General features: G+C 46.2%; 2 protein-coding genes across 2 annotated transcripts; one reads left to right on the top strand and one right to left on the bottom strand.

Moving 5' to 3' along the window:
* The first annotated feature begins 9,012 nt into the window (after nt 1-9,012).
* DLX6 (distal-less homeobox 6) lies at nt 9,013-13,454 on the top strand. The gene is made up of 3 exons (XM_075922331.2): nt 9,013-9,462; nt 10,512-10,705; nt 12,384-13,454. Exons 1-3 carry the CDS (start codon nt 9,099-9,101, stop codon nt 12,633-12,635), a joined length of 810 nt encoding a protein of 269 aa, XP_075778446.1. The 5' UTR covers nt 9,013-9,098; the 3' UTR covers nt 12,636-13,454.
* Nucleotides 13,455-21,730: 8,276 nt separating this feature from the next.
* DLX5 (distal-less homeobox 5) lies at nt 21,731-25,689 on the bottom strand. The gene is made up of 3 exons (XM_006114499.5): nt 25,214-25,689; nt 23,365-23,549; nt 21,731-22,409 (listed from the first exon to the last, which is right to left on the bottom strand). The coding sequence occupies exons 1-3, from the start codon at nt 25,566-25,568 to the stop codon at nt 22,077-22,079; spliced, it is 873 nt and encodes a 290-aa protein (XP_006114561.1). The 5' UTR covers nt 25,569-25,689; the 3' UTR covers nt 21,731-22,076.
* Between the last annotated feature and the right edge of the window lie 694 nt (nt 25,690-26,383).

Here is a 26,383-nt window from a genome sequence, read left to right as displayed (position 1 = left end):
TCATGTAAACTGAAGGACATTTCAGAAATGGCCCAAAAGCAACCCGCTTACCCGGAAATGTGCCATATATCCTAGACCCGGACATATATGTGTTCCAAAAGAATGTTAAGTACATCAGAGTGGAGTGGTAACACCATACAGCTGTCCCAGAGATTCCAACTGACCTCCATCCTACACCAACCGTTATCTGATTTGTATGCCTCTAAGTCATTGTGATCCGAAATTCTGAATCATGAATCGGAGAGCAATGGTATGTAGGCAGAATACATTAAACCCTCATTTATTAGCGCTTCCGGCACTCTTTTTTTCTGATATCCTCTGTGTTGTTTCTTGTGTTGTCCAGGCCTGAGGTATGCCAGGAAGACAATGTACACTACAATGTGAATTCTATCCTGTATCCTGAATGAGAATTGGGCTTTGCGGTGACGTGACTTTACTTTTAACTGTATTTCTCTGAGTATGGCTTTAATTAAATGTCTTCCGGCTCATGTTTTTCAAAAAAAATCTTTGCATGAAATTCACTTCCGCGATACAAAATTAGGTTACTTATAAATATTTTAATTAAAAAACCCCAACCATTTCTACTTCTTCTGGGCTTTTTTTGTTTTGTTTCACAGACAGTGAAAATATGGCAGTGGTGAGGTAAAAGAAACAGAACGGTTCTTTCCGGAGGGAGAGGAGGATTCAACATTTATAAAGGCGCTTGAAACAAAACCTGCCAGAGGCTGAGTGGAGGAGGGCTGCTTTTTTCAAATGAGGACAATTCACAAAGCAGGCAAGTTAATCCAGATCTGATACGTTTCAGATCCATCTGTCAGATTCCTTCGATACCTCCCTCCTTCAGTGCTACAGATACCTGGCCTATGCTTACCCCTTTCCCTCCGTCCCTTTCTTATTGCATTTGTTCAGTGCAAGATGCTCTTTGTAGTTGGGGAAAGCACAATTCAGGATGGTCAAGGTGAGGATCACCACTCACAGGAAATGAACTCTCAATTAATCAGGCAGGTGAATTCAATACTCCAGTGAAAGTGCATTACTGACATTGTCAAGAGCTTTTCTCCTCTAGATGGTAGGAACATGAGGAATTTGGGGAAGAAGGTTGTTTTTTCCCAAGTCCCAGGCATGACTTTACGCTTAGATGTTTTTTTCTCTAGAGAGTTTTTGGATAATGAACCCCCCTGGAATACTTGTTCCAGTTAAATTTTAAGCGTTGTGTTTTTACACGCTGCCGAGACCCTGAAAAAAGAAGCAACAATATTGAAAGGAAAATTAGAAACAGCTCATTGAAATCCATTCCAGATAATGAAGACGGCCCGAAGAAAAAGTAAAACCCCTGATATTTGCTTCCCTTAATGTTAAATAAACCTCGATAACTGGATTGACTTTTTTTTCAGTGTTTACTACATTGCCATTCAGTGGCGGGGAAATGCATCCCTAAAGGTAGAGTAAATAATTGCACTGATCTCAACAAGGGAAATGTGTAGGCATGTGAAGCGTACTAAAAATAAACTGGGGCGAAACAGAATGAAGAGAGGACCTCGCGATAATTTGCGGCAATTAAAGCGTCTGCTTTCACTTGCCAAGGAGTTGGCGATTTTTCAAACGGTGCTGAAGTGACATGCTACTCGTGAAATTTTACTAGAAGCCCTGTATTTTTAAGAGACGCATTCCTTTAAGCGTCTAAAACGGCTGCCACTCGAGCAAAGGAAGGTATCAGAATTCTGCAACCCTGGGCGCTGAGTTTGGTTTGGGGTTAGACTGGCTGGTACCGCAGAAGAAATTGTAGACTGTGGCTGACTTAAAAGAGCCTAGAGTTTATATTAGCTCTTCCAAGTCGGGCACTTCGGAGTTTGAAAGTTTGAACGTATGTTTCTCAGAGGGATTATTTTTTCTATATAATAAAACATTTATTTCAGCACCACCAGAGCACTAAGGGGGCGTGCCAATTTTTTTAAAAAAAGCTTTGGAGACATCTTGACAGAGATCTTGAAATATTACTCTTAATTTTTGGAAGGTTTTCAAAAAAAGGAGGGGGGGGGGAGAAGTTTCTCTTGTCTGTCACCCAACTGGTAATAGAGAGAGAGCAGCGATCATTTACACTCGGGGGAGCATTCAATGGGAGATTGTTTCGAGGTAGACTGGAGAATTTCCCCTCGTGAAGCTGGGGACAGACAGACGTGTGTGTGTGTGTGTGTTGCTGCATACATGGCAGGTATATATTAATAAGAATCTCCCTCTCCCTGACAAAGCCTCCATGCTCCGCTCCCTGCGAAAAACATTCTGTAGGTCCCGCATCCATCACCCCGCGATCGGGTACCAGGGGAGAAGAGAGAATGAGCTAGGCAATAATATTCTCTCCCCTCCTCGGCAAATGCGGAGAGCCTCGCAGAAAATAGCCCTTAAACCTAATGCAATTGTAAAGCGGATTTTGACTATTAAAAAAACCCCACTGCAGCGCAACACATTGAATTAATCTGACTGTAAGGTTTTAATTACAGCGCAGGCTTCGCTACAAATCTGTACAAGAGACAGTGGCTGGCTCTCTGCGGATCTTTCCCTTCTGACTTCTATTATTTTGACCCACGTTACAATACAGAAAGCTGCGTGTGTGATCCATCTGCAGGCTCGGAGGGTTTTTTCCCCCCTTGCCACTTCCTTCACACTAGCGGTATGGAAAGCCATTGACGCCTGCCTGTCTGTTATGATGCTAGTGGGTTGAAATCCAGAAAAACCTCCGCTCCGCTCTTACTCTGGGACTGGCAGCGTTTAACTCCCCAGCTTCTCCTTAAAATAGCTTGCTTTCATATTGAGGAGGTGACCTCTTTTTGTGGGATCCTTTGCTTCCCACTCAACTGCTATTAAGGCGATGGCAATATGACATCCTGGCAGAAGAGAACAGCAAATGTGTTTTGGGATAAACAGGCTTATGAGCCTGAAAAGAAAAATGTGATCAGCAGATGTAGAGAGAGAGAGTTTTTGTTTAGCCTTTCTCTGCTCTCTGGGAGCCGTATATAATGAAGGCAGAGTCGAGCTGCCAAGGAAGGACGGTTTTAATCACTCATATTTTTTGCTCATTTGTTGTGGAATCGTAGTTCATGCTTGTGAGCAATGTCAAAGTAAAGTATGTAGGAAACATGCCTCCCATATGAACCAGTCGCCTTCAGACCGGGCTGTACATTTTAGAAGCATTTCAGAATGCACAAGTCCGTGTGTTTAGTTAGTCGAGACTTTACTGTCAATAAAGGCAATGCACAATTTAGATAGATAGATAGATTAGATAATCTGTTAAAGATATGCTAACATTTACCCTGCTACATGTACATAGTATCTATCTATCTATCTATCTATCTATCTATCATTATTTTCCCCCGGCTCCATAAAGGAATCATATGACAATACCTGCCTTTTTCCCTCCAAAACTATAAGTTAACTAGATGCGTTGTTCCTATAACTAGAACATTGACATGATGCTGGTACTATAAAATTAGTTCCTATCTGATTTTTTTCCAATAATCCTTGGGTAAATAATTTGCCTAGGGAGCTCAAATATGTTCATGTTTGTATGTGTTGATGTGAGTTTACCAGCTTGCCTGTGGGCCTATGCTGTGGGTGGGGAGTGTCCATGCTCCGATGTTCAAAATACGAAGACAATAGTTTTGAGCATTTTTTACAATAATACGGGTTAAAATGATCATGCAGCTAACACAGGTATTTACATGCTTAGAAGTTTAAACTAATTAAAGACTAGATTTCAAAACCCCAAACAAACAAAAAGCTTGTGGATTTAAAATCTCTGACATAGCAGGAAATTAATCTCAAAAGTCCATCCGTATGTAGTCAGGGTCAGACTTAGTGGAAAGATAAGGAATAAGAAACACAAATGTGGTGTTTTGTTTTTCTTTGGTGTTGAATGGATGAATGAATGAATGAAACAGAAGCAGCTCGAAGGCATTTAGGAAGACTCTGGCTGGTTATATAACTCCGTATTATACCCTAAAAATAGATTCCAGCTTCCTGTTGTTGTCAGTTCTTTCAAACTGTTGTGTCCGTTGTGTTACATGTAGATTTTTGTCACCAAAAAAAGCTAACTTTATAGACTTAAAAATAAAATAAAGTACGAGAGCGATGACATTGTTAGTATGGTATGCTTTGCGTTTTCTGTTAAGAAACTATAATTAAAGTATACATTGTATGTTCATACATACTTATGCAGAAGAGGATAGTGTGTGTGTTGGCAGATGTGCACGAATGAATGTACCTCAACTATTGCTCTTTAATTAATTATTGTATCTTTCTGAAAGGCTAACTTCCATCGTGGAGTTTTCTAGATAACTTTGAGTTATTTTTCCACTGACTCTAGCAGTCAGTACCGCTTTGGGGGAAAAAACTCACAACCCTACTCTCTTTAAAATGCCAACTTGCCAGGCGTAATGTTTCAAAAACAGTGGCATCACACATGCGTAATGCATTTTATTTCTACAATATGGAAGTCATTGTGTTTCGGTATAGCTGCAAGGAAATCAACATTGGCCTATTAACTGACTAAGGGCCGGTTAAACCTCTGAAATAGTTTAATTTGGGGTTTTGTGGCCGTGAATAAATATTTTCTGGCATTGGTCTTTCTACCTTGCTTCGGGAGCTGGAATTTGGCAGTCAAAGAAATGTACAAAACCCAAACAATTAGAAGAAAGACCATTAATGATTAACCCTCGCTTTCCATTTTGGGAAATATTTGTTACCAGCCCTTGATGTTTAAAAAGCGGCTCTTCAGCTTTTGCCTGAATCCCAAAGAACCCAGTTGGTGTCTATTGGGGAAAAAAAAGTCGACATCTTGATCAGCTCCACCGGGGACTGAAATGTACGAGGAGCTTTCTCTAGTGAGACTAGACCCTCTCACAACCCATCAAAACTAACTTTTCAAACCTCAGTCCCCAGAGTGTCTGGAACGGAGAGCAAAATTGTCTTTGCTTCAGCGGTGGGAACAAGGGATTTCTACTTCTATGCGAATTCACGATTTGCGTATTGATTTTTGATATCTTCTCAAACACTTGAAGGCCGCATTGGAAAGAAATGACAGGTTTTCCCCCCACACTATTTGATTTTTTAGTGACCATATACATTAATACTGAGTTAATTCTGGGAATTCAAAGGCTATTTATACAGGTCTAATTTCTTTAGAATCAATCTGATAACTGAATCCAATCTGTAAACCAACCGCTTCCCTGCTTTACTAGATCTTAATAAAAACTCATCGAAGGTTACACATACCTAGTAGATTAGATAGATATATAGATAGATAGATTCTACGTTCAAGACCCTCATTTGAGACAAAAAATAAGTGTGAGCCCTACTGAGAACTTTATTTCCCACAAAAAATCTCAGGCCTTAAATCCTGCCTTTTCCTGAGAAGAAATAGTATCTACACCTGCCTCCCCGCCCCACCAAAGAAAGGCTTCGGCCTCCAATCTTCCTCAAATTGCCTTCCGCCTCCCCTGCCCCCCCCCAGGCCCCTTAAGAATAATAGAGGTCCCTTCCCAGGCAGGCATCGCCCTCCCTTCTCTGCGGGGGAGAGGACACCCTGAAGCAGTGAGGGCCGCAGAGACAATGGGGCAGAGAGGCGCAGCCTAACTCCTGCCGGCGATGAAACCAGAGTTCAGCGAAAAAAAGACACGACCCCCCCTTTTGTGCGACATTACCACAACCCACCCCCCTCCGCATTTTCCACTCCATCAAGGTGTGGCCCCTCCGCACTGGAGGACACAAAGAAAACAATCAATATTTACAACCGCCACAGTTCCTTTTAGTCGAGAATTATGAACATCAGCCAATCAACCCTGGAAAGCGCCCGCGCCGTACTGACACATTTGCCTAATTAAATTGGGGGGAAATTACCACTATAAGGCTTGATGTTTTCAACTGTCCTATGGAAAATGCCAGCCTTTGCCTTGTGCATTGCTCAAGGGCTATCTATGGCTCTATCTCGACGTACACCTTGAGAATGTGTGTGTGTATCCACACACCTGGAGCAATAATGAGTCACTAATATACAAAGTATCTACATACTTTATACTTTATTGTACTGTTATTTCTACTTCTATGTTCTTTTATTGTTCTAGAATCTAAGTGAAAGTCCACCTACCGATCCACACACAAGCGCATTCCTGTGTGTTCTATATACAGGTGCACCCCCGTCATTTAGCCCCAGTGTAAGATGAAACACAACTCTACACTATGTTGCCTATCGCTGAAGCAGTTTACTTTAGGCTCCTGGTGCCTCTTTTTCTGTTTGTTAGCTTGCTTGTTTTGCTTGTTTGTTTCAGGACTAGGATGCTTCGTTCTTTCTTAAGCGCGGCGTGTAGATGATACTAAAAAGTTATACCAAGCGTGTCACCTTTCGCAGGTTGTAATCCAGAGATACACAGTACCCAGCCAGAGTCCTTTCCAAACAACCAAGCAAGGAGCTGAAGGCACTCATTCCTACGCCCGTTTCCTGACATCTTTCGTTATGCATGCTTTTGCGGGTGCCGGAAAGCGCGGAGAAAAGGGCAGCCTGTGCACCTGCAAAAAAACGCCTTCGTGATGTTAACAACAAGCTGGAGGGTACAAAGCAATAAAACTGCCAAATGTACCTGTTCCTATTCACTCCATTCCCTACAGCCTATGCATACAGAGTCCCCCTAGGAACAGGAGGCTGGAGCAGGAATGCTATAGTCCGTTCTTTCCCCTGTCTTCCTCCCTCGCTGTATTTACTATGAGCATTTTTATTCATTGTAGGTTTGTAAACGCATAGCTCGGGTTACCCTTTCGCGTGTTAAAGTAGAACTCCTGTTAAAAGAGGCGAGCAAAAGCGAGACACTTACAACTGCATTCAGAGTTACTGAACCGACTCAGAGGCTCAAGAAGTTGAACACCGGTGGGGGGGAGGGAGAATAAATCATCCCGGCCTCCCTAAAAAAAGACACCCCCTCAATACTCCTAAATAATCAAACTGCACTATAAGCGCCGAGAGAATGGGGGCTGTTCTTCACCTGGGGAAAAATAGCGTAAACCCATCGACTGCATGCACGGTGCAATATGCAAATGGTGAGCTCACACTTCTAGCACTTCCACCCGGTTCCTAGAGCTAATAACCGTGCTGGACTGTTTATTTTCAAATCCCTCTCGATGTTTCCAAAAACGCTGCGTTTTTAAATATTCTGCAAAGGCTTGGAGCAGATCCCCTGGAAATGTCGCTCTCAGGAATAGTGTCTGGACCTGGACTTCGTTTTGGGGACGTTTCTGGACTTAGCCCTGAAAGCTGTTTTCCAATTGTAGCTGCTGGTGGTTTGCAAAGCCCGAAGATTGATCCCATCTCCCAATCTACATAAGTTTCAGCTTTCGCTAGGGTTAACCAATTGCACGTCTCCTTCCTTTTCCTACCTGGGTCCTCTTCGGTAGGGTCTGGCTCCGGAGTTCATGCTATCTCTAGCTGGACGCGAGAAGATTTAAACAGGGGAACCAAAAAAAAAAAAAGTGATAGATCCACAACTGTGCTGGTTCAAACTCAATGTCTTTCCCCAGTCCATCTTTGAAAGAGAAGTGGTAATACCACCTGGATGTTCAGATATAAATCCCCTAGCAAATAATAAATGGATTAATAATAACAAGGTATGAAGTTCTTTTTATAGAAAAAAGGAGAGAATTGAAACTAAATGCGGCAGTTAGACAACCATTTTGATAAGAGGATAATTGAGGCGACACTGGTGTATAATTAGAGGATAATTTATGCTATATCCACTTTTATTCCACCTCCCAAAATAAACCCAGTCCATAATCATTACAGGCAAATTGTTCTGAATTTTATAGCAGCAATTTGAACAAAGTACTGCAGTTAATCATGGGAGATTTTTGTGTATTCCTGATTAGACGTCTAATTGCCTCCTTCCAGAAAGTAAAAATAACTGTAAAACGACTCTATTTTTATCATTAACAATGTTGACAATAAAATAAAATCAACTGGAATTGTAATCTAAAGACAAATTTAGGAGGAAGGCACTTTTTTCTTGGGTAGTTTATATTGTAATCAAGATTTGCCAAACCACTAACCGCATGTATCATTTGCATATATTTGAAAGCATTACAGTAGCTTCTGTTTTCAATAGGAAAAAATGCATTACTGTCAGATCTCCAATGAGTCGCTGCTGCAGCTCTTCCTGCGATAGAGCAAATGTTGCCTTCCTCAATACGGAGAAAGCCCGGGTCGGAACAGGGCGCTGGAGCATGCTCTGGGGGTCTCTTTGCCCTCTTTTAAATTTCCCTTTTCATTCGGGTTCACGGCATGTTTGGAAGGACAGGAGAGGGGAACCGAAGGTGTGTTCACACGGTGGGCAGTATGGAGGGGACTGAAATACCTTTAGTGTGTGTGTTAGTAGCTGTTACACTGGGCTGTATAAGACAATGCACACGAGACAAGCAGAAAGATGCCCCCCGTGACAGTTTGCAGCAGGGGCTCCTTTTGTCTCGGAGGGAGCGCCGGGCCGGGCTGCCCGCGCTGGCAGAGGGGTGCTGCTGTGCGTCGGAGGTAGAGCAGCCGCGCTCCGGCGGCTGGCGGAGGCGCGCGCTCCCGCCGCCGCGCTCCAGCCGGGATTCGGAGTTGCCGAAGGTGGGCTAAGCCTCCAGCGCGCACAGACGCCAGTCGCAGCTCCGGGGTGGGTGACGTCAGGGGTTGACTGACCAATGGGGAGGCGCTGCCCTTTGGAGACAAACCATTCGACTTGTGGCGTCTCTGCCTCAAGTCTAAAAAGCAGAAGCTCAACTTTACCAGCCTCCACCTTAAAAAATCTCGGCTTTAAACTCCGCCAGCCCCAAAAACAAGGGGGGAATGGAGGGGAAGAGGAGAGAAAAAAACCCACAGGACTAGTCCCCCCCCCCACACACACCCCTCCCCTCACCCCTCCCTCTTCGAACAAGGCCCCTCTCACTACTGCTCTTTACCCCCCCCCCCCCCCCGCCAGCTCCCTAAGTCCCGGTGCAGGCGAATAGGCTCTAAGGTGGCTGGGGAGCGAGCGAGCGCGCGGGGGGCGAGCCGGAGGGAGCCGCTCGCTCACTCCCAAACTTTGATGATGACCATGACTACGATGGCTGACGGGTTGGAAGCGCAGGACTCCTCCAAATCCGCCTTCATGGAGTTCGGACAGCAGCAGCAGCAGCCGCCGCCGCCACCGCCGCCGCAGTCCCACTCCCAGCAGAGCTCGCCGGCCATGGCAGGCGCCCACTACCCGCTGCACTGTCTGCACTCGGCGGCCGGCGCGCACCCGCACCACCAGCACCACCACCACAGCTCGCCCTACCCCGGCAGCGGCAACTCCTACAGCCACCGCTCGCTGGCCGCCTACCCCTACGTGAGCCACTCGCAGCACAGCCCCTACCTCCAGTCCTACCACAACAGCAGCGCGGCCGGCCAGACGCGGGCAGACGATGCAGGTGAGCGAGGCCGCTTTCTTCTCGCGATCGGCGCCGTCCTCCGGCCGGGCTCAGCCCGCGGGGAGCGGCTGGCCCCGGAGCAGCCTGCTGGGCACCCTTTGGGGCTCTCCCTCCGCCCCGGGCGGGCGCTGGGCGCTGCACGCCGGAGCTAGACTCGGCCTCGCGGACGGCCCCTATAGGGACGCGTGTGTGCCCCGGCTTGCGGGGCTGTGTGGCTTTCCTGCGCGACATCCGCCGCCTTCCCTTGCTTTCCCCGCGCGCTCTCTGTCCCGGGAGCGCTCTTTGGCGGGGGGCTTGGGGGGTGTGTGTGTGTGTTTGTGCTGCCCAGGTCTATATCCCGAGCGCTGGCCTCCTGCTCCACTATATTGCCTAAAGAACGTGCAACGGGCCATGTGCATTTCACCCAGCGCCCGCAGCCGTCTGGTTACGGCCGGGGAGAAACGCTGTCGGTTGCAGCGGTGCCATCCTCAGGGATCAAGGCAGGGTTGGTGGCTCCTGTGTGACACGGGGCAAGGGGATCGGCTTTAGGGAAATGACCACCTGATGAGTGAAAGTTTCCCGACGAGTTTTTGGTGCTGCAGCCTTGAGCTGACTGTGTTTATGTGGCCATCTGAGCAAAAACGCGTTGTCAAAGCTCTCCGACTGGAGAGTCACTGACCACCGAACTGGCGAAGTGAAGTCAATTAGCCGTGTAAACACCATGCTGGCCAGGCATCTAGCAAGCCCATTCATTAAACAAACGCTATGTTTTTGCAAGTAAAACGAGCCACGCAATACACAGGGACGGCTTCTTTCTGGCGGTTGATTCCCACTATTCTAATAAGAGCAATTCCTGAGTGATGCCTTTGAGCACTCACAACGTGTGCGTGCTATGGGCAGTGGGACTGAAACGGCAGTGGGATTGTTTGTTGCATGCGGGCTGTTGCGGGAGGAGGGGAGTAAAAAGAGTAACAAAAATGCCCAAAATTAACAGGGCGCACTCAACAGCCAAGGAGGCTTCTCTGCGTTTTCTGCGGTGGTGACCTTTCAAATGTGTCGGTTGCTTGCAGATCAGCAAAAAACGACAGTGATTGAAAACGGTGAAATCAGATTCAATGGGAAAGGGAAGAAGATACGGAAGCCTCGAACCATCTATTCGAGTCTACAGCTTCAGGCTTTAAATCATCGCTTTCAGCAGACTCAGTACCTGGCACTTCCAGAGAGAGCTGAACTGGCAGCTTCTCTAGGACTTACTCAGACACAGGTAAATTACTGGGAACCCCAAATCCCTGCACCCCTGGCCATGCAGTACAAGGCCAACCAAAGAGAGATCTGCATTAGCAGTCTTGCCCTCTGTACCTGGTAGGAGAAAAGGTAACACATCCCCTCCTACTACATACTTAATGTAATGTGAGTTATCTTACACAGCACAGAGTAAAAGGTTTACTACTGAAATAACTGACTAGATCTGCATTTGCCCCTGCCGACTAGTTATCAAATTCTATCCTTCGATGGCACAACCAGATGGCACGTCCAAATAATTACTGCGCCGACACGAGATTGTTCAATTGTGACAAGAGCACAACACAAAGGCAAGAAAACATTAGGCCTGAGGCAGAGGTAAAAAATAAAAAGCCCGATCCTAGCAACCTATAGAGACAGAGAAAGCAAGAGCAGATTAGAAAATACCTGTAAAATCAATAGTTAATTCATCCTGGATGACTGACTCAAATGCCGTGGTTGCCCTTGGGCAAAATGTACAAAAGGTGATAATAGATCTGAAGATCAAAGACAACCGTGTACAAAATTATAGCAGGTTAAGCCACAGTTAAGTGTGGTTGATGTAGCTGTGCTATCCTGGTAATTTAAGCTCGAGAGAGGCATGAAGCATTGCAGGCTTCATAAGCAGGGGTTAGTAGAAAAGCAAATGGATAAATACAGTCAATGCATTTACAACGTGTGTGTGCCCGTATGACTTTAATAAATAATTTCAATGTTTATCATTGCAATTGGCAGCAGTAGCTTGCACAAGCATTTTTAAATATTGAATGGACATGAATGTTGGAAATATATCTGCTTATTGTACAAATGGCATTTATGCTGACACACACAAAGTGTGTTCCTGATCCTGAAAATCTGAAAACCACTAGTCTGACCGAGCTAGCAGCCTTGCCTCAAGGATTGCAGGATTTTGAATCTTTAAATGACTCTGATAGAGCATTGTAACATGTTGTTACATGGAGGGCCCGATCCTGCAGACGTCATGCAGGGAAAACTCGGTTTAGAGCAATGTTACTTGACTAGAGGCAGGATGCGCCCCAACGTGGTTAATATCCGTTACTTTTTCTGAAAAGCAAATGTCCATCCAAAATTGATTTTAAAATAAAGGTAAAGAGGTTGTACTAATCCAGCCTTCTCCCAAGGATGTAGACAAGAACAGTTTGAAGATACAGACTGTTTGATTCAGGTTTTGCTTTTGACTATTATGGTATCTCATAGCACAAGACTATCTGATTCCTTCTATTTGCCACAAATTGTCCAAATGATCAAACGGCCACTGACTGAAGAAATACGACACTTGTGTATACATGTATGTATTTTATGTCCATCTGTACCTATGTAGACATGCCTGTGCGTGTATGTCCTTAAATGTTCACGCACATAAGCAGGTGAGAGAGAAATTAAAACAGGATACATTCTATTGCTCTACTTCTTGTGGCCTGGACAAGAAAACAACGCTCAATTTTAAAAGCTACATCTCAATTTCTACTGTTCCTGTTATTAACAACAGATTAGCTCCCATGCCAGCATGTTAATGCCAGCTTGACCCCGCATCTCCCTCTCCACTCGGGACTATGTCAAAAAATAACCCCCGTCGGGTGCTTCCTGCTGTCAGCTAGGTGCTCCTCAGCGGCCTAATCTCTGCTGCCTTTTGATTACAGGTGAAGATCTGGTTTCAGAACAAACGCTCCAAGTTTAAGAAGCTGCTAAAGCAGGGCAGCAATCCTCATGAGAGCGACCCTCTGCCAGGTTCCGCTGCCCTGTCTCCGCGGTCTCCAGCCCTCCCTCCAGTCTGGGACGTTTCAGCTTCCGCCAAGGGAGTCAGTATGCCTCCCAACAGCTACATGCCTGGCTATTCTCACTGGTATTCTTCTCCACATCAAGACACAATGCAGAGACCACAGATGATGTGAATTGTCCAAGAGAAATAATCTATCAAGAAGCCCTAGTCTGGACAGGGCAAGCAGTCCGCTGTCTTGCCAACGGTGCCAATTTCACAGGCTCTGTGTGAACTTGTGTGTGTGGCAAGAAGACAAGGTTGGGATTTTGTTTTGTTTTCTCTTCTTTTCTTTTAGTAACCTCAGTGATTGATCCTGAACAGAAAGAGACTTTCCCCCCCCCCATGCTGGCGCACATAGGACACTTCTCCTTAGGATATTTTAATTTGGACTCTAAGGAACCAGCCTCATCGCTTTGGAGTTATACTGTCAGAGCAAACTTTTTACAGACTTTTTCCCACCAGAAGTATACACGACAACGTTTTTACTTGTTTAATGAGCTAAAGATATTACACGATGTAAGGGAAGCTATTCAAGCTCCTGCATTTGTATTCACCAAACCCAGACTGGGGGAAAAAACTGTTTGAAAAGGAATATATACTGTACTACTAAAACACTACCACGAAGCAAAAACTGCATGCTTTATCAAAATGGAATGGACAGCAACGAAGAAGAAACCACTGTCTCTCCCTCAGATTTCTCTCCCTAATTTCCCCAACCCCGCGAAATTCCCTAAAAATGAACAGGAAAAGGGCAAAGGAGGAACCCTCCAAAACAACCATCTATGGCTTTGAAAGGTCCAGTACTCGATTGGTGGTATTCTCACCAATTCACTAAGCTATAGAGACGTTTATATTGAGCAACCTTTCTGTATATATTGCTGAATTTTAGTTGTAAATATACTTTGTATGTTTTTGTCTTCTTTCATATATAGAGTAAAAGCCACAAAACGTCCATGTGTCCTGTATTTCTCTCTATATTAAAGCCCTCCCGCTTTAGATACCTAGCGAGTCACACATTTGTGACGTAGAGAGCAACATATCTAACAATAAACCCTTGAAAAGACTTTTCTTAAAAAGAATTAACCCTAGACAACAATAGATATATATGTAACGATTGCATGGATGTTTCTAATCGCCCGGTCATTTCTTAGCCTATGTTACTTCGCTAATTATAATATTTGGGGGAATATTACGGTGTCATTTTATCTAAGGTTTTTCTCAAAGTAAAATTTGGTGCTTTGCATCTTTGCATTGCTTCCTGCACAAGGAAGGAGGGGGAAAAGAAAGAGGTTCCCTCCTTTGTTTTTGATTAACAGACAGACAATTAAAGCTGTGTAATATTTTGCAAAGCTTGAAAGGTGCAGAGATCTACAATGCACTGACCAGGGCGAATTATATCTTTATTATATTGTGTAAAGCACAGAAATAATGAAAATGAAAGTCCTTTCGTCACACAAGCCCCATACTGCGAGAATTAATGGCTAGAGACCTGGGCATCCTTCAAATTATGAACCTTGAAACCACTGAGCCATTTATCAGAAGTCAATAGAGATACTCAGAGTGCTCCATATAATGACAGCTACATACAGTCGTGCAAAAGGACAGTCACTATAATTAGACACAAAGCAAAGAATACTTACCAACATACCAGTTCCTTTTTTTGTTGAGCAACTTCCACGCTCAGTCAGTCTTCAGAATGGTTTAAAACCGATCAGTCTTGTCATTTTCTACCATTCGTATTGTTACATTAGGAAAAATGTTTTCTTTTCTTTTTCCCCCTTCCTACTGTGAAACTTTGGGTTCAGAGCTCCCCAGGATCAATTCTGAACAAAGCCTCCAGCTGCAGTGCCATCCAATTTGAAGCAGACATTGGGGACAATTTAAGGTTTTTATCCACAAGAAGGTTTTTTTCCATTCTCTTAAATGCAGCCATAATTAGAGTAATTTTTCATGTAGCCCGCTGATTACAGCGTTTTTACCGTCAAAGATAATTACCTGTAATTTTCTTCCACTTTTAATACTAAAAAGCCATCTTTATTTAGATTCAGGAACAGGAAAGGCGAAACAAAAGAGGAAAATTATTCTGTTATTCATACACAAATTGCAGAGACGTAGGACCTAAAATTGAAAATTAACCAAAATTATAATGCTGAAAAGAATGGAAGAGGCTTCAGAAGTACAGCTGCTAGTGGGTCTCACTGAATTATTCAAATTACGTGAGAGAAAGCTACCATATATTTAAACCAACAGTATTTTTCTTTTTAAGAAAATCCAGTGCACAGCTACCTAGCTTCTATTTATGCAGGTTAATCCTAAACCATCTGAAACATTACATAAGTAAATTCTATCTATCTATCTACCTACCTACCTACCTACCTACCTATCCACTAACACATACTATTTCCCAAGAAGACCATTTCTATCAGAATCCAAAGATACAGCAGTTGTCCCTTAATTGCATGGGCTAACACTTAACTCTTTCCTAGCCACTGACTTAATCGGTGTGTGTAATCTATACATACGATGACTCTGAAGAGCTTTACTCGTGTATTTTGGAGTAGTTGGTGCTGCTGTACTATAAAATAAATGTTCACGCTTTGTAAATACCCTTTGAGTTGTGGAGTACAGCATAGAAAAATGTGATAATTTTTTCCCTTGTACTTTATGAATATTTCAAGGATAGCCTTCTTTTTTAGCAATGAACCCAACAATAGAGACGTATAAGATGACACAAGCAGGCCTTTCCGAGAATAATATGGTGAACAAATGATAGCGAAGACAGTGTCATCTAACATTATATAGCTGCCACCAAACGAGAGTTTCATGGAACAGCGTCATCTATAGATAGGATAGGAACAAATCTCTCATTATTCCTTCCTTATGGCTTCTAAAAGGTTAGTTCCACGGAATTGTAGTTCAGAAGCCTGTTTGTATAACATTCGATAAGCAACATATTTTCCTTCTAACGTTTTGGGATGCATTAAAATTTGTCCCCTCAAGAAAGAGAACGATGGCTCCTTCCAGAGCCCATCCTCTTCTCAGATAAAAGGGGAGAACTTTAAATCTAGCCTTTGGCAAGGGGGGGGGGGGAGAGTTTTTAGGTGCCTCTTTGCAGATGGAAACGCTCCTTGCCTGATCAGAAACTCTACCATTCTTGCAATACCAGTAAGCAAAGCGCCTAGGTTACACTGAAAGGTTAAACAACAGCCTGCCTCTGAAAACGTTCGCCGAATCCGAGGTACACGAGTACAAAATACATGGCTGCAGGGGGAAAAATTGAATGAATATATCGTGCGCTCTTAGACTAGCACTCCGGTTTATCATCGTTCTTGCAGTATAGAGACCAGCACATCTAAATAGAAACCAAGTCCCCTCTGAACGTGTATCGAGCCGACTAGCCAACATAGCTATAGAAAGAAAATTCCCTATAGGTCCCCCGCTTCGGGAGTGAAAGCTATTGTTACAACACACGAACCAACCCAAATTCTATCGGCTATGTAGAAACATTGCTAAAAAAAAGGACAGAGTCTGAATCTATTATGAGACCGTGTCCTAACAGGATGACAGAAATTACACACGCAGCAAAAGTCCCCACGAAAGTGTGAAAAGATGAAGATGAACTGTGAGCTGAAGTACAAACAAAAAGATAATAAAAACTTACCCCCAGTGAAACTCTGTTAAGCAATGATCAGGGTCTAGAAATCTATACTGAACAGAAGCAGTGTAGAATATTTTTCTGAGTCTCAGGGCAGAAGCTCTTTCTCTATATTCTTGGTTGAGTGAGCACATCCAGGTGTGAAATTGTTTGCACACCCCAGCACCTCTTATATTGCCAGCAAAATTAGCTGTTATTACTGTCACTGTTTAGTGATGGTTAGCTTGATAAAAAAAACTGCTGTAATCAAGACCTGGCGCATCTTTGCAAATTACAGATAATTGTAAACGTCCAGATTATGATAATAGCATCCTAATCCAGCCTGCAATATAATTATTACAGAGTGTTACATCTGAAACTGTCCAGTAGGGCTAATTCAGCCATTATTTAGACCCTATTTTTGCACTGCAAATGGGTTGCTGAGTTGAAAATGTACGATTGTAATTTCACGGGGCACTCAATGAGTAATGGTATAGGAAGAGAAAAATACAAAAGTGAAATGTGAACAGTAGCGATCAAATCAAACTCTGAAGGACAAAAGGCTGTTTGATTCATAGGGAATAAGAAGAGCGGGAATTAAGAAAATAGCAAATCAGTGGTCTGCAGTGTTACGTGTCCAAAACTCAAATAGTGTGAGTCTGTTGTGTATTCAGGGGATGATATTTCTGCTAGCTGATGTCTGAAACCATTCCTTTTTCAGCTCATCTAGTCCCAAGCAGTATCTCCCTCGGTTTTTTTTAAACCACACCTCTGTGCTCCCTCCCATGCCCTCCCATGCCCAAAAGAAAGCAAATTTGGCAGTAAAGTGATTCCTTTCTCTCAGATGTTTTATCCATCTGCGCGTCACCTTCCTAGGAACAGAAGCGTTTATTTATTACTATTATTAATTATTAATTAATAATTAATAGATACTAATTTAATTTGTATCCTATCTGGCCTTCGTGAAAAAAGCATGTGAACATGGAGCCCATCATAGGCCTAATTCCCTTTCGCGCTCACTCAGTGGAGAAGTCATCAGGAATCCTACAGGAAATTTGCAGAGAATGCCTTAATTGTAATTAATTAAACAAAGGAGCCTGACTAACACGGCTAGTAAAGTTAACTCATTGGGCTGGTGGCTGTAGTCTCACGATTAGTTTGTATTAATGTATCCCGAATGTGAAGCAAGCCAACCTGCTTTGTTTGGAATGGGCCAAATCACCAGTGGTTTTGTTTGCTTGTTTTTAGTAACCAAGACTGTACTAAGGATCAGCCAATCCAGGAGTTATACGTTTGGGGTTAATCCTTGTAGGCTCATGATGAGAAATCGCGTATCCTCTTCTCTTTACTGTTGGTTCCACGCAGTATTAAACCTGGAAGAGAGTTCGAACGGTTTTCTAGGTACATTACAGCAGCTTCTACAGATTCCATTGTCCTGGGTTCCCTATAGACTGGGATTGATTTAAGCAGTTTGGACTTATGATCTTTAAGGACTAAAGTCATTCTTGGCGATGCTGATAATGTCATTGTTAATAAACGTTAATAATATGTGCCTGTTCTTCGTGGAAATCAGCAAGAATAAGGTGGAGAAAGGGAAAGGGTGTTTCAATGGGTACCGCAAGTCGAAAGCCCACACAGCACATTATACGGGGGACCGTAAAGATTTCTTAGAAATCTGACATTTATGGCCAGGTCTTCAGCGGGTGTGCAGCAGCCATGAAGCCAATGGAACTACTTCGGTTTACACGAGCTGAAGATTTGACCCTTCAGGTGAATCGGATTAGAAAGGCTTTCCTCATCACTATTGCAAACGCACAGGCTGAAATCCTATTCACCGAACAGGCTTTTCTGAAAACAATGAAAATCCTATAACGTGCAACCCATATTTCAGGTTCCCGTTGCCTTTGCTCAGAATGTCAGCTGGTGGCTGGCCGTGCTCAGCTGAACCAAGACTGAGATTCCTCGTTCAAACGACATGAAAACCCTCTGGTGTCCTGAAGGGATTTTGCTTTGGTTACAGGTAGTCATGTGTGGTATTGCACAGCTTTAATCTTGCTTTAGTATGTGGCTCAGGCTCGGTAAGGTGCGTGTTTTTGGCAGATAAAATACTGCTTATCCCCATAAATCACATGTAAACAGAGGCACCGCAGAACAAAGACCAGAAACATTTAATTGCTGCAACACAGGTTCTCTCTTTAAAAAAGAAGAGTCTTCATGTAAATTACCCAATTCCTATCTTCACGGTTCTCGTCTGACCTATAAAACAGGTTGTTACATTACTGCAGGCTCCGCTGAAAAGACTGAAAGCAAGGCGGTGTGTGTGTGTAACTTAACTGAAGAGATATATAGAATCTGAAATCCACAACTGAACACTCGAAAGTCTGTCAGTCGCAACCTTGCGTGCTAGAAATATTTAATAAGTAACACATGTGAGAAGCACGTTTCTGATCTATTCCTACGTCGGTGCTGCCAGGTCTGCAGCGTGTAAGGTCTGGAGGCCTGCATGCCTATACAAAGGCATGGTTGCAGCTCGGGGTAATTTACTGAGGAGCTCGAGAGCCTAGGAATACAAGCGAGGAAAATGCCCGCTTGAGCTGGCTGGGGTTGATGTGAGAGGGCAGCGCGTCCTCAGAGGTGAAGTGCCCGGGAGATATTGGTGCGAAAGTGACCAGGAGTGGGGAGCGGACACGGAGCCTCCTAACATCTGGGGTTGCGCTACGTGGAGCGATCGGGTGCCCCGGAGGACGCTGCAGGGCAGAGGCGAAGCGGGGACTTTGTGTGTGTTGCTGCGGCAGGGTCTGTGTACTTTCCGGGGCAAGCGCCTGTGTGGGTGCATTGGATGTAGGGCAGAAGGGGGTGTGGGTGGGTGTGTGTCAGGCCTGCGGCTCAGCCCTGGAGCCGCTCGGCACCCACAGGAATGCGGCTCCTCTCGGCTCCCCGGGTTGCCCCAGCTCCACATGGCCGCCAGGGGAAAAAAAATAAAAAGAGGCAGCAACCCGCCGCGTACAAACTGAACGTCAGACAAAGGCCAGTCCATCTGATCTCTTACCAAGGGAGGCAAGAATGGAACGGCACCAAGGAGAGGGCTGGAGACAGTCCAGAGCTGGCCGGGAGCCGGCTGTGCTGAAGGAGGGGAGAAGTGTCCTAAAATATACTCCATCCGCGGCAGGTCCCAGCCGCTTTAGCTAGCTGGAGATATGCACGCCTCTAATCCGGTGATGGCTTTCACACAGCCACTCCGGCACTGGTGTGTCCATAGCTACCTATTTGGTTCTGGGCACACACACTAGCACACACCGGGGGACTTACTCTAGGCCTAGCTGTCTTTCCATACCTGGCCTGAGAGTGCGATGCCTTTCCATCGCAGATCTGCCCAACAAGGCCCACGTGTGTTTGTGCGGGGAGGATATTTTTGGGTGAAGTCTCATCCTCATTTTATGGTAGCCCATAAAATGCCCCCCTCTCTCTTCCTCTCCAGCAGTCACCAAAGTAGCTGGGGAAAGAAAGAAAGAAAGAAAGAAAGAAAGAAAGAAAGAAAGAAAGAAAGAAAGAAAGAAAGAAAGAAAGAAAGAAAGAAAGAAAGAAAGAAAGAAAGAAAGAAAGAAAGAAAGAAAGAAAGAAAGAAAGAAAGAAAGAAAGAAAACCACTGGAAAACATATTTCCACATCTTATGTCCCAACCGTGAAAACAAAAGGAGAGAGAATCGCCGCAAAGGAGCTATGTATGTGTGTCTATAGCAGGTTCAAAATCTTTTTTTAAAATAATGCCTTCCTAAAGCCGCGCCGGGGAAGGACAGAACAAGAAACAAAAAGTACAAGCTTTTCTTTTAATGAAAAGGAAATTCGCAGGAGATAAAAGCTGAGCTTTTTCAGCAGCATCAGAGTGATGGAAATGCCGTAAAACCTTACAAATAAAATCAGCGGGAAATACTCGACAAGAAACCGAGGAGCACCGGAACCCTGTGTAAAATAGAGCAGGCTGCCCAGACAGCAGCAAGTTAAATGGACGAACCGAAGAAAAAGATGTTTCCAGATAACCTACCCTCGCCTGAGACTAAAACCAATATTTCCTCGCTATGTAGAAGAACAAATTGCGAAGTCGTTCAGTGCTGCATGTGTCTGCACAAACCTCCCTCCTACACACACACACACACACACACACACACACACTTCCCAACATCCAAGAAGTTCTTGAACAGACTACTCCATTGTACTAAAAACCAATTGCTGCCTCTCTCCAAACAAACCCAGCTACAAACAGCAAGCCTTGGCTTCTTTCTCAGAAAGAAAGAAAGAAAGAAAGAAAGAAAGAAAGAAAGAAAGAAAGAAAGAAAGAAAGAAAGAAAGAAAGAAAGAAAGAAAGAAAAGAGCAGGCAGGGAGAATTGAGGGAGACAAGGAGGAGGGGGCCGGGGAAGAAGGGACTAGAGACAGGTAAATGTGCCCGGGGGTACAAAGCGTGTCTTTTCAGGCCTTGTCTGAGAGCCCTGGAACAGCTCTTACCGAACTCCTCAGCTGATGGGGGAGGGGGAAGCCTTTGTCACATTCACCGCTGCCGCTTTACCGCACTGCAGTCAATTTCTCAGATACGTTCTGATTTCCAAACTAGGGTTTAATTCGGATCGTGCCGCGCTCAGAGCTGGCACACTTCGCTTAAGGCCCTTACAGAACACCGAACAACCCTGGGAACAGCTGTTCTATTTAGGGGACGCCTGCTGCCCGGTATTTTTAAGGGGTGAATTCTTCAAGGTGAAGACAAATAGTAAGAAAGGGAGGATGGAGACATTTGTATTCTGCATACGTGGAGGCTACCGTCAAAGCACCCGAGTTGAAGTCACATACCGCTCACACAATACAACCCCTAACTGGAGTCAGTCCCGTGTATTGTGGGAAATCACACACGCCATTTCTCCTGCCCCATTAGCCGATCTCCAGCCTGTTATCTGAAAATTGTCCCAGTTAATTGCAATAAGACTTGAACTGTGAAGATGATAACGATCGCGGGGAGGTCTGGGCTTTTCCATGAATAGATACAGTTAAAAAGGTTCCGCCAAAATCCCTTATTCAGAGGGTACCGATCGCCTCTACCAGACACGAGCTTTTTAATAGGCACAAGGGGAGTTTTGCCCTCATTTTATCCTTTCTCGTATTTAGAAGCCTCCTTTGAAGGAAATGCAATTTGTATAATTACCCTGGCGCACAGAGCCACTGTGGAGTGCCGAGCTAATTGCTCTCAGTCAAGGATTCAGCGGGGAGATTTCTTTTTTCCCCGTGTTAGTTTTTGTCGTTTCTTTGAATTGTTGCACATAATGTGGGGGTAAGGTGTAAATTGCCTTTGGAAAGCCCATTCTCCAGATGAAAGCTGCCCTAGGCTGGCAGTTTTACATTTATAAGGGGGACTCTAGCTGGGCCCGATTCCGGAAACCTTTCCAGTCCTTCGTGCTTCCAGCAAAAAGCAAGGAGTCTTTAACTGCACAAGGATCGGCCCCCAAAATCTGTCTATTTTGCCAACAAATCAGACAACTAAACAAATATTTTTTTTCTTTCTCGTTTTGCAATGGAAGAAGGTGGGGTTGGTTTGTTTTTGGAAACGTCTCTCATGGTCGAAATAATTTTATTTAATCAGAATATACAGTTTAATTCCTCTATCTACACTTATTTACACGGTTAAAATAACATTGAAAAAAAGTCTCTGGAAAAGTTGAGGTCATAGATTTCAAGGCACCACTGATAGTGTCCACAGCTGAGCAAAAATTGTCCGTCTGTAAAAAAGGGTCTCCTTTGAAATGCAATAAGTTACATGCACAAGCGTTACACATTTAATCTTTTTTTTTGTTTGTTTGTTTGTTTTGCTTAGTTTCCCTTTTAAAAAATCCCCCACGGGCATTCCTCTCGTTTTGATTCCTTAACAGTAAAACACAGGAGTCCAGGGGAAAATATATTCTAATAAATTGTCCCAGAGGCCAGCGCTAGCGGGTGCTGTAGGGAGCCGTGGGGCTGGAGGTGGGAATTGAGGGAGTTAGCACTGGAATACCAGGAAGTGGAGTTCTCTAAGTAGCTGGATGCGGGGGATGGGTTGGAGTTTGGAGCATGAACATGAGCATGAGGATGATGGTTGAGGGATCTGGAAGAGCCCTGCGGTTCCCAAACCGCAGGTGACTGTGGAGAGTTGCAAGCCATGGGGTCGCTGGAGCTGGGACTGTGCTCCGGAGGCATTTCCCCGTTTTTCATGATCTTCTTGATCTTGGATCGTTTATTCTGAAACCAGATTTTCACCTGAGAGGAAGGAAATCAAGATGATTAACACCAGATCAACGTTTGAAACGATCGCAGGGTCTGGCTTCAGCCAGGGAGGGGAGAGGGGCGAGTTACACCTCTCCCAACTTTAATGGCCCAGCGTAATCCCCTAGCCAGTGAGATATTTACAGGGAGCAGGCCTGGGCCCGATCCTGCGTCCGACGGTCCCACTTTAGTCTCTAGGCGCAAGACTGAGTCGGGTCGGTAGGTCTTTTGCCCCTCCGCTACTCCTCCCTTGTCTAAGGCCAGCAGTGCCTCGCTTCAATTGCCTGGCGAAAGCCACCTCCGCCTCTTTCTGAAGGGTTTTGTCTATGGGAGGGTAACAGAAGCCCATAAAAAAGTCAAAGGAAGCGGGGGGAGGGGGAGTGCGAGAGACATGCGTCTGATTCGGATTCGTCTAGTCCCATCTCCGCGCTCTCGGGCAAAAGGAGCGGGCTCGGCTGGGTTAGTTTTGTTCCGGTGCCTTTTCCGGCGACAGACTGAAAACACCAACAGCCACGGAAAAGCACGGCCCGGTGGGTGGGAGTCGAGCGCCTGCGTGTATCGCTCCCCGGCCACGCATGGCACCCGGCCGGCAGTGACAAGACAGGGTGTATTTGCAGTGGGCAGCGTCGGCGTTGGGGATCCGTGCCCAGGGAGTTGTTCCCTGCCTATGGAGCGGAAAGTACCAGAGACCCATCATCGCCCCCCCCCCCAACCATTTACACGAATCCCAGCTTCCCAAGCTCCCGCGGCCTTTGTGCGCAAGACACAATCCAGGAATCAAACACCAACCAGCACAACTAAACTAAACCCACCCAGCCCAGGTAAAGAACATCGGGCCTCTCTCGCCCCTAGGATCCGGCTCCTGTTTCTATCCCTCACCAGCAGCATCGCTTTCCTCTCCGAGAAAGCCCCGAGAAGGAACACGGGGCAGGTCCCAAGGCTGCATTACCTGTGTCTGTGTCAGTCCCAAGGAAGCAGCCAGTTCAGCTCTTTCTGGCAGGGCAAGATACTGAGTTTTCTGAAACCTCCTCTGTAAGGCAGCCAGCTGGAAGCTGGAATAAATAGTCCGGGGCTTGCGAACTTTCTTTGGTTTGCCATTCACCATGCGCACCTCGGGCTCCGCCACCTCTTTTTCTAAACAACCAGAAATAGACCAGGTTAGGGTTTCCCGGACAAATCAAGGTCCCAGTGGAGAAAAAGAGCCAGCCCAATGCCCCAGCCGCCAGCTCTCCAACCCCAGCCCGCTTGGGGATAAGGGCTATTGCAAAGCACTGGTGGAGGAGGGTAGCCGGGGGAAAGGGACCGACTCCCACCATGGGGGGCACCTCACCAGTTCCCGCTCACTCTTTGTGAGCTGTATTGCGGGAGGGGGGGTTGCAGCTCGGGTCCCTGCCTACTCTCCCTTCAAACCTCAGGAGACGCAGTGTGCTGGAGCCCAGTCCCTGGAGCGTGCAGCATGTTTCATCCCCCCCACCCCTTCCCCCCGCGGGCCAGCTGCAGCCACTGAATAGCAGGCTGCCGCGTCTCGCATTCCAGCCCGCAGAGCCAGGCCGGGCAGACGCGATAGAGGTCTGCACAGTTCAAAGGCCCACAAGAAAACTGGCCTCCTTCAGCTCTGCAGAGAGTGGCCGGGCCCGGCTCAGACAGAGGCCCGATTATAGTTACACTCAGCTCGCTGCTGCTCTGCAAAAGGCGCGCAGATGCCTCTGGGTTTTTGGTTGGGTTTTGTTGTTGTTGTTGTTTTGTTTTTTAAAGCAACCCGCCCGATTGCGCCAGCGGCCTTTCTGCCCCCTTTGGCTTGATGAGCAAGAGCAAAGGACGGGAAAAAACAACCCCAAAGGGGAAGCCAGCAGATGGGGAGCGAATGACGTGGGAGGCTGGCGGGATAGAACGGCAGAGGCTGCAAGCCATTAGGGCTTCTCCTGGAAGAGACTGGCCCGCGATCCAATCAATTTGTTTCCCGGGGGGGGGGGGGGGGGAGATAAGGTATCAGGTACCCTCGGCTGCTCCCGGGGCGCATCTTAAGCCGGGGGTAGAGAACCCTCCGCGAAGCAGCTTCGTGAGGGGCTTTAACCCCGCACGCCAACTGGATGCTCCATCCGGGCAGGGTTAAACCCGCGCTGCTGGAGCTAGGACCAGAAGCCCTTTCAAAAACCAGATCTCGCCCCTCTGGCGCGAGCCTGCCCGCCCCAGCCCAGGGCTAAGCCGGGAACCCCCCCGTGTCTCCTCCCCATCCATCTCCCCTCGGCTAACGCCAAACAAACAGCGTTTGGGGGCCAGATCCGCACCCGTCCCCGGCTGCATTTTTCACAGGGGTTTTCCCAGCTGCCGGGACTGGGGGAGGGGTGGGAGACGGAAACTTCAGCGCCGAGTTTTCCACAGCGGCACGAAGCCTGCATGGGAGACATAAGCCCCAGACCTTCCTTCGGTGCCTTTGCTTAGATTTCTCTGGAGGCAGCTCCGGAGGCCCTGGGCGATTTCCCAGCATTTGCTTGGCTAATGGCTGCCTCGGAGTGGGGTTATAAAACTACGCGGATTGAGTCGGTGGCTTTCTTCCCTCCCCACGTAAGGATCTCTAGCTGGGCAGGATACATACGAAACGCCAGTGAGCCGGACAGCCACGCCACTCCGAGAAAGGCTCCCGGCACCCCCCAGCAACCCGCTCGGGGAATCAGCGCTGCCCTTTGGCTCCCCAGCGACCACGACTCCCATAGACTGTTTCCTATCACGCCAACTTCACCCTCCCCTCCCCCCGTCGCAGTAAAATGCCCCCCTTCATCCAGCCCCCCAGCTCTCACCTGGCTGGTGTGAAGAGCTCTGTACCCGGTTGTAAGCCCCGCTGTACTGGTGGTACGGACTCGCGTAGCTGTAGTCTGCATAGGCTTTGGCGGGATAGTTCCCAGCGGGTCCATTCATGCCGTGGTATTGGTACTGGTACGGATTGAGCGCTTTGCCGTAGGAAGCCGAGGTAGGCGAGCAGTAGCCGTGCGGGGCTCCCCCCGTTGGACTGTAATAGTCGGAATCCGTCGCCGAGGACTCGGGTAAAGTTGGAGATTCCTGAGGTGGATGGTGCATGGCTGCAGTCGTCTGGAAAGGAGCCTGGAAATCGCTGGATCTGATATTGGGGACCCTTCTGTCAAATACTCCTGTCATAGCTTGGAGTCTGCTGCGTGCTGGGGCTGTTCAGGGCTAAGTAGACATGTCTGGGGGAGGAGGCTGGGAGTCTCTGTGTCTGTCTCTGTCTCTGGCAGACTGCTGGCTGGGGCGCAGCATAGGCTTGGTTAAATCCTTAATTGCGCTCTTACGCACAGCAGGGTGGATCGGGTTCCATTGGCCAGAGCAATCAGGAGCAGCGACACCCTAACTCGTCCAACTAGTTTTGCACAACAAAGCTTTGCTAAGGGAAAAAGTCCATTTCGAGCGCTTTTAAAGAGAATGCCCACAGCAATGCACGAGGCATAACATCGGTATCAGGGGGTTCTTTGCTCCCCAGTCTGCTAACTAGAGATGTGCAAATATTATACACGCCACGCGTGGGGAAAGATCGTCACTACTCAGTACACCCGCAGCCAAATTCATCCCTGGGGCAAATCCACACGCTGCCGTGGGTTCAAACCAGGGGTTCACTTGGCCCAATATCACTTTTGAGAAGTTAGTAATGCAGGGAAGTCCAGAGAAAATGTGAATTATACGGGCGTGCTTCGGTTATTTCTGGTTGAAATTCAGAAATTCAGATTTGGTGGGGGGAAATCAATCACTTTTTCACCAAGGGTGCCCTTCCTCCCCTTATAGATATGCTGCAGAACCTCTGTGTTAAATGCAATTAATGACATTTAAATATATATCTATAGTGCCATCATTGCATGCAATAAAGACCTCCTCGGTATCAAATTCCCCACTGATTGCATCTGGGGTTTGAAGGAGAATTGAGCGCGCAGGACAGGGGCTAGTAAGTTTCTCTGTTACAA

The sequence above is a fragment of the Pelodiscus sinensis genome, chromosome 2, assembly GCF_052426305.1.
Source record: "Pelodiscus sinensis isolate ZL-2025 chromosome 2, ASM5242630v1, whole genome shotgun sequence".
In the NCBI taxonomy this organism is placed as follows: Eukaryota; Metazoa; Chordata; order Testudines; family Trionychidae; genus Pelodiscus; species Pelodiscus sinensis.
This window is presented reverse-complemented; position numbering and strand designations above follow the sequence as displayed.